At 47.9% G+C, this 9,264-nt stretch overlaps 1 protein-coding gene across 1 annotated transcript; it reads left to right on the top strand.

Moving 5' to 3' along the window:
• The first annotated feature begins 71 nt into the window (after positions 1–71).
• On the top strand, positions 72–9,012 carry ALDH2 (aldehyde dehydrogenase 2 family member). The gene is made up of 13 exons (XM_031592525.2): positions 72–258; positions 949–1,053; positions 2,210–2,350; positions 2,583–2,662; positions 3,173–3,284; positions 4,172–4,300; positions 4,765–4,878; positions 5,246–5,348; positions 5,550–5,734; positions 6,083–6,247; positions 6,564–6,721; positions 7,476–7,590; positions 8,492–9,012. The coding sequence occupies exons 1-13, from the start codon at positions 139–141 to the stop codon at positions 8,522–8,524; spliced, it is 1,560 nt and encodes a 519-aa protein (XP_031448385.1). The 5' UTR covers positions 72–138; the 3' UTR covers positions 8,525–9,012.
• The last annotated feature ends 252 nt before the right edge of the window (positions 9,013–9,264 follow it).

Genomic DNA, 9,264 nt, shown 5'->3' with positions numbered 1-9,264 from the left:
CCCGAAGCCGGGCCGAGCCGCGCCGACACGGGACGGAGCCGAGGGGGGGAGGCGTGGCGGGGCGGAGCGGGACCGGGCAGCGCCGGAGGCGGGCGGAGCAGCGCGGCGGAGCGGAGCGGGACTGGGAGCAGCGCAGCGATGTTGCGGGTGGCGGGGTTCGCTTCTCGGCTCTGCCGCGGTCCGGCCCGGCTGCTCTCGGCCGCCGCCGCTTCCCCCATCCCCGCACCCAACCCGAGCCCGGAGATCGCCTACAACAAGGTATGGCCGGGCCGCGAGCTGCGGGCTCCGCGGGGCGGCGTAGAGCTCCGAGGCCCGGGAGCGGCGCGGGGCCCGGCGCGGGCGGCCCGGCTTCGGCCCGCTTGGCGAAGCGCGGCTCCGGGGCGGAACGGCCGGACACGGGGCGGGATGGCCGAGCGCCGCGGGGAGGAGGCCCGGATCGGTGCTGCTGTGCGTGGGAAGCGAGCCCGTGTCCGTGGGGAGGAGCTGCTGCTCGGCGCCTGCTGTGTCTGAGAACTGAGTTCTCTGCTACGCGAGGTGCCTGAAACGGGCCCATCGGGGCAGTGCTGCACAGTTGTAGCGCTGCGTACAAAATGGGGTGGGCGTATGATCGCTGCCCGAAGCCTTGTCCCGCTGTTCCGAGGCTCCCCGTCTCCCCGCTCAGCTCCAGCCGATCAACAGGCTCTGGGAGAACCCAGCAGGGCAGGAACCGCTGCCAATCCACGAGCCGTTTGCTGGGATTCGGGTTCTTTTTGCCAACTCGAGGCTTCTTTTATTGCGCACTTCTAGGCTGACATATCTCCTCCCTATCAGTGCCATTTTGGAGTCCTCACAAAGCATGTCCCTTTAATTAAACAGCCTGTTAATATGCCATCTAACAAATAAAGCTCATATCAATTCCTCTGAGGCTTGGATCTAAAGTTTAAAACCGATTTGCTCACTTCATTCCAGATCTTCATAAATAACGAGTGGCATGATGCAGTCAGTAAGAAAACCTTCCCTACTATCAATCCAGCAACAGGAGAAGTTATCTGCCAGGTTGCTGAGGGCGATAAGGTAAATAAATGTTCTGCTGATGAGATCCATTCAGTTGCTAACTGAGCTCCCCCCTACAGCTCTGCCACATGCCATGTATGCAGTAATAAATGTTGGATCTACACAAATATCATATTATGCTGCTTGTGCCCTTCCTTGACTACAGCTTCCATAAAGATCCTCTGGGTTTGCCTCAGTCCAGTGGCTGGGAGGTCTGGGAGCAGTTGTGGGTGGATGTTGCTGTGGGTGCTATGGCAGAGATGTGATCCAGTCACACAGCATGGGAGGAGACAAAAGGTTTGTATTCACCTGGACTGCTCTACTGTGCTGTATGTGTGTAGTGGGAGACCATCCCCAGCCCAAGGAAACTTAAGAGAGATATAACTGTTCCATGAGTTAGGTGAGGCCCTCCTAGGAGTCCGTGGCAGAGCAAAGATTCTGCTTCCCAGCAATGTGGGGCTCATCCTACAGCCTGGATGCTTGTCTGTATTCCCCAAGGGGGAGGTGAGCAAAGGAAGCCCTGTTGTTGTTTGCTTATCCATGGTGGAGCAGATTGTCTTTCAGCAAGCCAGAACAGAAAACCAACTAGGAAAAAATGACAGTCCTGACAGGACAGAATGATGAATTTGAGGTATATGATCAAGGAAAACATACTGGTGAAATTGAATTCTAATCTAATAAAAAGTATCAAAAGCAGACTTCTAGAGCTTTTTCCTTGCCCTATGCTAGGATGTAAATATCAACCTGGCAGATGACATTGTGGAAATAACTTGACAATATTTGCACTCCACGTAGCTGAAATAACAGAGAGCATAAGCACAGGTGGTGGGTGTGCAGCTGCTGCACCCATCTGTTCAGCTCCCCCATCCCCAGGGATGCAGGCAGCAGGAAAGCTGTGCGCAGAGGCTGCACTGCTGCATGGCACTGCCTGGGCTGATGCTTGGGATGAGTGGTCCTGGGGCCGCAGCCTGTGAGCTCCACAGCACCAGAATTGATGTGTGTTGCAATGATTCATTCAGCTGTGAGGCAGAAAGTCCCTGTCCCAGAAAGGCGGTCACTAGCAGATGCTGGTGCCATGTTTTCTCCAGGAGTCCAGGAAGGGCTTTAGTTGTATTTTGGGAAGGAAGGTGGGAGACGTTTACCCTTTTCTCATGCTCTTGTCTGGACTCCTCTGCAGGCAGATGTGGACAAGGCTGTTAAGGCAGCCAGAGCAGCTTTCCAGCTGGGCTCACCTTGGAGGAGAATGGATGCTTCGCACCGGGGGAAGCTGCTGAATCGTCTTGCTGACCTGATTGAGAGAGACCGGGCGTATCTGGCGGTGTGTATTGCAACCCGGGGCAAAGGGAGGCACAGATGGGTGGTTTGTATCCATAAGGTGTGGTGAGGATTTTAGCCATAGCGAAACTGAGAGAGCTACAAAGGACAGGAAGGGAAATAGTTTGGGTAACCTGAAAGCTAATAGGCCAACATACAAAACTGATCGAAATAGCAAACTGAGAACCAAATCTGAATCTATATGTGTGATTTTCCCCATCTCATTGTATTTGTAGGCACTTGAAACTCTGGATAATGGCAAACCTTACTCTATTGCCTACTTGGTGGATCTGGACATGGTTGTCAAATGCCTCAGGTAGGTGTGGAGGCTACAGTGACAGCACAGTAACTCTTCCAGCTCCCCATTCCTGCTCAGCTGGCCTGTGGTGGTTGAACCTCTGCACACAGAGAGTAGATTTACTGACTGAGGCACTGTGGCTGGCAAGGTTGGTGCTGAGCCTTTCAGTCTGTTTCTGTTTTCCTTCCCTTTTTTTTTTTTTTTTTTTTTTTTGTAAGTAAGAATGAAACTGTAATTCTTCTAACTTCCCAAAAGGCTTTTGTTTTATGTATATACAGGATTTGCATGGATAAAGGGATCTGTAATGCAGTACACAAATGACAAAATATACACTGTGCAAACACGCAAGAGACAAATGTTTGTATTTATTGTCCACCTTTATAATCACTTTCCTGGGAAATCCTTGTGTTAGAATGTGCTTTATGAAGTGACTGAAGACAGGAGGAAACCAAATAGCTGAAAGAACATTTCTTGTTTTCTAGCGACCAGAGACTCATTTTAAATTCACTGACCAAAACTTCTTGCCAGGTACTTCGCAGGCTGGTCTGATAAATTCCATGGCAAAACCATCCCTTTAGATGGAGACTTCTTCTGTTACACCAGACATGAGCCAGTGGGAGTTTGTGGACAGATAATCCCGGTGAGTGAAATGTATCAGTAGGTCCTGTGGTAATTCAGGAATTTGGTGTTATGATGAGGAGTTGTCTTAAAATGCAGGTTAGTATCTGTTGTGCTAAACTCAGCTTCCTTCTGACAGTAAAAACAAAGTTACACTTGCACCAGCTGGGAGGGCTGTTACTTTGAAAGCACAGAGCTACTCCTTGATTTCATGGGCTATGTGTAACATTTACTTTGTATTTCCTGCTGCTGCAAATGAAAAAAGAACACAAACCTCTTTATAGGAGTTGTCCAGCTCAGAGGCACTGTTCAGACTTCTGATTCCAGTGCTAGGAAGTAGTTTGTGTGATGAGGAAATAAAGCTAGCATGCGTAATTCCGTTTTATATAACGTATCTTTTTTCTGTAACTGGTAGCAAGCACAGCAAGGTGGTTTGTCAGCAACAAGGCCAAATGGATGCCAGGTGCACAGACAGTGATATCTGCTTACAGGAGTAGCCAGACTAACTGCTGCATGCATTTTGTATTTGCATGCTTTTTGTATTTGCATTGTGCAAGAGCTGAACATGAACACCTCACGGGTCTGCAAGCCCTGCTCTGTCATTACAAAGGCTTTCTTTCAAAACACCTCAAAAGAGAAATGTAAAGGCTAAATAGACCATAAAGATTAATTACAAAAGAGTTGTGGTTTTGCAGTAGCACTGAGAGGCTTCACACTTCAGAGTATAGTTTTCCTGGACAAGCAGAAGGCAGTGCCTGAAAAGGAGCCAAACGCAGCTGAGCAGCTTGGGGAGGATCAGGGAGTGCTTCCATAGGTGCTGCACTTGCAGATCTGAATGATGCTCACTGGTTACTTACTCATTAATTAGCAACTTTCAGACTCAGACCAGACAATATTTCTGTTTTCCAGTGGAACTTCCCGCTGTTGATGCAAGCATGGAAACTTGGGCCTGCCCTGGCTACCGGGAATGTGGTTGTGATGAAAGTGGCAGAGCAAACCCCCCTGAGTGCTCTCTATGTAGCTAATCTGATCAAAGAGGTGAGAGAAGAGGCTGGGTTCTTTCGGCTGTCTCTGTTGTCACTGCTGGATTTCAGGGTAATGAGCCCAACTGATGAGCTACAGAGGACATATGACAGGGACAGAGAAATGTTGTCTGATCTGAAGGAAGAATGAATTGTCTCAGATATCCTAGCATTTGCTTTAGCAAAAAACAAATAACCAAACACCCTCATCTCCATACATGTGTGTGCAGAGAGCATCCTTGATTCAGGGAAGGACTCTGAAGTTAAAGTAAGTAACAACTGTTCGGTGATTAGGAAGCAAAAATACATTTCCAAGCTACGTCTGAGATGCAGGGTGGGGAGAGGAATTGTCCTGGTTCTCACAAACTGAACACTGAAACTGAAGACCTGGGAAATGAAAGTGAGATAGGAAATGCTGTTCTCTGTGGGAGGCATATTGGAGCTAACAGATGAGTGTATGTGTTATCTTTAATCCTGCAGGCTGGATTCCCACCAGGTGTGGTGAACATCATCCCTGGCTATGGGCCCACTGCAGGAGCTGCTATCTCTGCCCACATGGATGTAGATAAAGTGGCCTTCACTGGCTCCACAGAGGTAAAGGAAGACAAATCTTTAAGCCCTTGGGACATAAAGAGCATTTCATTGCTGTAAAACATCTTTTGGACAAAATACTGGAGGGCCATTGCCTTCTACTTCTTTTGAAAAGTACAGCTGATTTCAGGGCGTGAAGTCTTAATCTTACTTTACATAAGACTCCTTTTAGGTGCTTTCTTTAGAATGTTTACTATTGTTTTGCTTCTACTGGAGGTGAAATTCTGGGCAGATCTCAGTTGTTCCCCCAAAGCCCTAACAATGAAGGGATTACTATTAAACTGCTGATGGAAATCTAAAACCAGCTGCCCTGCCAAGTGCTGCTGTATGCTGGAGCTAATCCCTAATACCTCTTCTTCTTATGATGCAGGTTGGGCACCTGATTAAGAAAGCTGCAGCAGAGAGTAACCTAAAAAGAGTGACCCTGGAGCTCGGAGGAAAGAGTCCGAATATAATCATGTCTGATGCTGACAGTAAGCACCTGCTAACATTAATACTTGATCTGTACCTTTCACATTGGCTTGCTGCAAGCAGAACTAGAGGAAAAGAAACCCTTCCTATGTTGTGTGATACTCCAGCTCTGACACCACCTGGCTGTGCACAATAATTATTCAAACAAGTCACTTGGGTTGGTTTTATTTATTTACTTTTTTTTCTCCTCTCCTCAATTCCAGTGGACTGGGCTGTGGATCAAGCCCACTTTGCCCTCTTCTTCAACCAAGGGCAGTGCTGCTGTGCAGGATCCCGAACTTATGTCCAAGAGGATATATATAATGAGTTTGTGGAAAGGAGTGTTGAGAAGGCCAAGTCCAGGGTGGTTGGAAACCCATTTGACTTTAAAACTGAGCAGGGACCTCAGGTGAGAGCAGGAAATGTCTTGAGCCATTATCTCATGAAATAACCCAATCTCGAGTAACTCTGCATCACTAGGTTAGAATGAAAAATATCCTCCAGTCTCCTCATTAATCTCCTTTGAACTGTGTCCATTATCTCCTTGTGCAGGAAGGAGAAGTTAATTAACCGTTCTGATTATTCCAACCCTCCCACTTGAAAGAAGCATTTAAAAATTATCATCTCTCTTTGAAGCCAGCCTGGCAGTCTGTTAAAATGAGGAACTGATAGAGCACAGCTGCATACAGAGCAGATTGCAGTTACATCCCTTTTTTACCCCTGACCAAACTGATCTGCCTGTCCTGACGGCTCTTAGGTGGATGAAGAGCAGTTTAAGAAGATCCTTGGTTACATCAATACTGGGAAGCGTGAAGGAGCCAAACTGCTGTGTGGTGGCAACCCTGCTGCAGATCGTGGCTATTTCGTGCAGCCAACCGTCTTTGGTGACGTGCAGGACAACATGACAATTGCCAGAGAGGAGGTAAGGCCTGCAGCACCTGTCAGTTTCTCTCTGCTTTGTCCTTCTGCACCCTCTGATGCAAAATGATCCATGTCTACAAGCACCAGACATTCATTAACTGAGAACAGAAATGGAAATGTGGCACTTAGGAAGTTACCACAGAGAACTTCCCTCTGCATTATGACATGCTGGGTGCTTTGTAATATGGGAAGTGGCCACACAGATACTTTGAATTTAGCATCCTGTGTAACTTCTAACGTACACGTGTAACTCCAGTGTCAACAACAGAGAGATCAATTTACAGATTTCTGTCATGTGATCTGTTTGGATTATGCAGATATTTGGGCCTGTCATGCAGATTATGAAGTTCAAAACAATTGAGGAAATAATTGAGAGAGCAAATAACTCCAAGTATGGTCTAGCAGCAGCAGTCTTTACAAAGGATATTGACAAGGCAAACTACGTATCTCAGGCCCTGCGAGCTGGAACAGTCTGGTAAGCCTTATCACTTTCTTCTCCTTAAACTGCTGGAAGCTTTCTTGTGCTCTCATTTCCCATCAAGCTTGCTGTTTGATAGCCTTCCTTTGCTTTGGATCCTCACAGAATGTAATGTCAAACCTTCAGCTGCAACGCTGATTTTTGGTAAAATTTAGCTATGTTAAGCTTCTGTTCTCTCACTGTGAATTAGCAAATAAGGTGGGGGGAAAGGAAGTTCAGTGCTGCAGCTGAAATGTCAGCAGCTGCTACAGGGCTCTGGTGCCAGGAGTGATCAGACGATGGAGATGGAGCACATCTATACAACCTGGGCTGTGCCACTAATACTATTCTGTATTCTGAGGCCATGCTGAAGATTATGCCAAAGTCAGTACTTTGCCACAGTTTGCTGCTTTAGCACAGGGGATTTTGGAGACCCAGCATCTCACTATTTCGTTTATTTAAGTATATTGAGCGAACCTTGTATCATTTTTTTTTTTTAATCACACCTCCTTCAGAGTTTTGGGTAGCAACCCAGACACTTGGTTATGTGATGCAAGATGTGAGCTAATTTCATGGTGTTCTGTTTACTGGTTGATGAAGATAAGGTTCTAGAACTGAGTAACTCTGTTGACTAAGATAACTAACAAATATGGAAATTGTGCCCAGAAATTCAGCCATCCCTCTGCTGTAAACAGAGATTTGCTGTGAAAGAGCTCTTGCATTACCCCACAGGGGCAAACAAGAGGTTCTTAACTCTTGGTTTCCTTTTCAGGGTAAACTGCTATAATGTGTTTGGTGCACAAGCTCCATTTGGTGGCTACAAAGCATCTGGGAATGGGAGAGAGCTGGGAGAATATGGTCTGGAGGCATACCTGGAGGTGAAAAACGTGAGTATTCCTGTATCTGGGTACCTCCCAACCTTCTGGTGTAACACCAAATTGTCTTTGTATATATTGGTATAGGCTGGCCAGAGAGCTGCAGTTCTTTCCAGTACTTCAAACAAACTTGGAGCTGCATGTGTGCAATAATCACAAACAAAATTCTGAGTAACTGTATTTAAAACAGAAAGCCAGTCCTGTTTTATACAGCTGAAAAAAACAAGGATGTGTGACCTGACTGATAGGTTACCAGTTGCCTGCACCACTTGGCACAGTCTAGCCGTCTCTCCCTGTAAATAATGCAGATGTGTTGGCTTCCCTGCAAGCTTACTTTGTGGAGACCAGAGAGAGCCTGTGCTGGGGATGCATGTCAGTTTATGTGGGTACAAACTTGCAGTTGCACTCATCGCTTGAGAGGGGGAATTTGAGCAGTGAACACCAACCCTTAATGCCAGTATTCCAAGTTGACACACCCTTAGTTCCCCAAGGCTGGGGAAGCATTTGAAGCACTGGGCAATCCTGTTGGTGAAAAATGAGCAACTTCCCATAAGGCAAGGCAGAAGGGCTGTCCCATTGCCTGCCTCCTGCAGCTGCAAAGTCTCAATTGTGACAAGGCTCTTGGCAGATGGCAAGCATGCTGCTCACCATCAAAGCGTGTAACGGTTCAGGGCTTCCAGCATGCGACTGGCAGGGAGCTCACGTGCTGTAGGAGCTCCAGGTGACAACAAACAAACGTGCCCACTCACACCCCTCCAATGAGTCAGACAGACCCCAAAACCGAGGTGCTCCCAGGCAGCAACACACTGACCTCTGGTTCACTCCAGGGAGATGCTGCTGCCTCCCAGCCCTCAAGTGAACGTAACCAAACACACTCTGCAAGAAAGTAGCATGTGACTTTTGTGTTTTCTAGGTGACAATCAAAATTCCACAGAAGAACTCCTAAAGGACAGCAGCCTCCACGTGCTTGGAAACACCTATGCAGCTTCATGAGATACAAAGCAAGAAAACCTCTTCCTCTAACACACAAAACTTAAACAGAAAATACATAGCTCTGCATTAAGAAACTATTCCTTACGAGGTGCCTGAAGGAGCTTTTCTTAAAAATCTTACTGAGCTTTATCTTTCTAAAATACCAAATACAATTACTCGAGCACTAACGTGGTACACGGGCGTACTCCTGTTGCATCTGTAGCTGATGAACGCGTTCCCAGCCCCCCCCAAAATCATTTAGCTGGGGCTCGTAACAGTTCTGTGTAAGCCAACAGCTGCTGTCGGTGCGCTGCTGTGCGTTACCCCGCCAGACGAGGAGCGGAGCTGCGCAGCGCGGCCTGAGGGGACGTGAGGTGAACGGCTGAGGCGCGGGCTGCCTCTCAGCTGCTCGCCCCGCTCTCGTTTTGTACCTGCTCGCAATAAATACTTTTGTCTCAGTAACGCTGACCCTACCTTCTCTCGGAGCGTTTTGTAAAAGCAGTGTAAGCGGAGACTCGAGCACACGGACGATTTCTTGCCGCCGTTCCTTCCCTTCGTCCTTCGTTCCGCCCGCGCTGCTCACGCCGCGCCTCAGCAGGAGGCGCCAACAACGCGCGCTCGTCATCTCGCGAGACTTCACTCCGCTCCTGAGCTGCGCTCTTCAGACGTCACCAGGAGGCGCCCGAACCTTGGAAGGCCCGTCGGGGCTTTCAT

The sequence above is a fragment of the Phasianus colchicus genome, chromosome 18 (assembly GCF_987193195.1).
Source record: "Phasianus colchicus chromosome 18, bPhaCol1.hap1.1, whole genome shotgun sequence".
In the NCBI taxonomy this organism is placed as follows: domain Eukaryota; kingdom Metazoa; phylum Chordata; class Aves; order Galliformes; family Phasianidae; genus Phasianus; species Phasianus colchicus.
Note: the sequence above shows the minus strand (reverse complement) of the source record. Positions and strands in the feature narration are given on the sequence as shown.

Excerpts from the sequence above, each read along its gene's own strand:
- ALDH2 (XM_031592525.2), top strand. The coding sequence starts at position 139 with ATGTTGCGGGTGGCGGGGTTCGCTTCTCGGCTCTGCCGCGGTCCGGCC. Across the intron at positions 2,663-3,172 it reads ATGGTTGTCAAATGCCTCAG|GTACTTCGCAGGCTGGTCTG; the intron begins GTAGGTGTGGAG and ends ACTTCTTGCCAG. Across the intron at positions 5,349-5,549 it reads AATCATGTCTGATGCTGACA|TGGACTGGGCTGTGGATCAA; the intron begins GTAAGCACCTGC and ends CCTCAATTCCAG.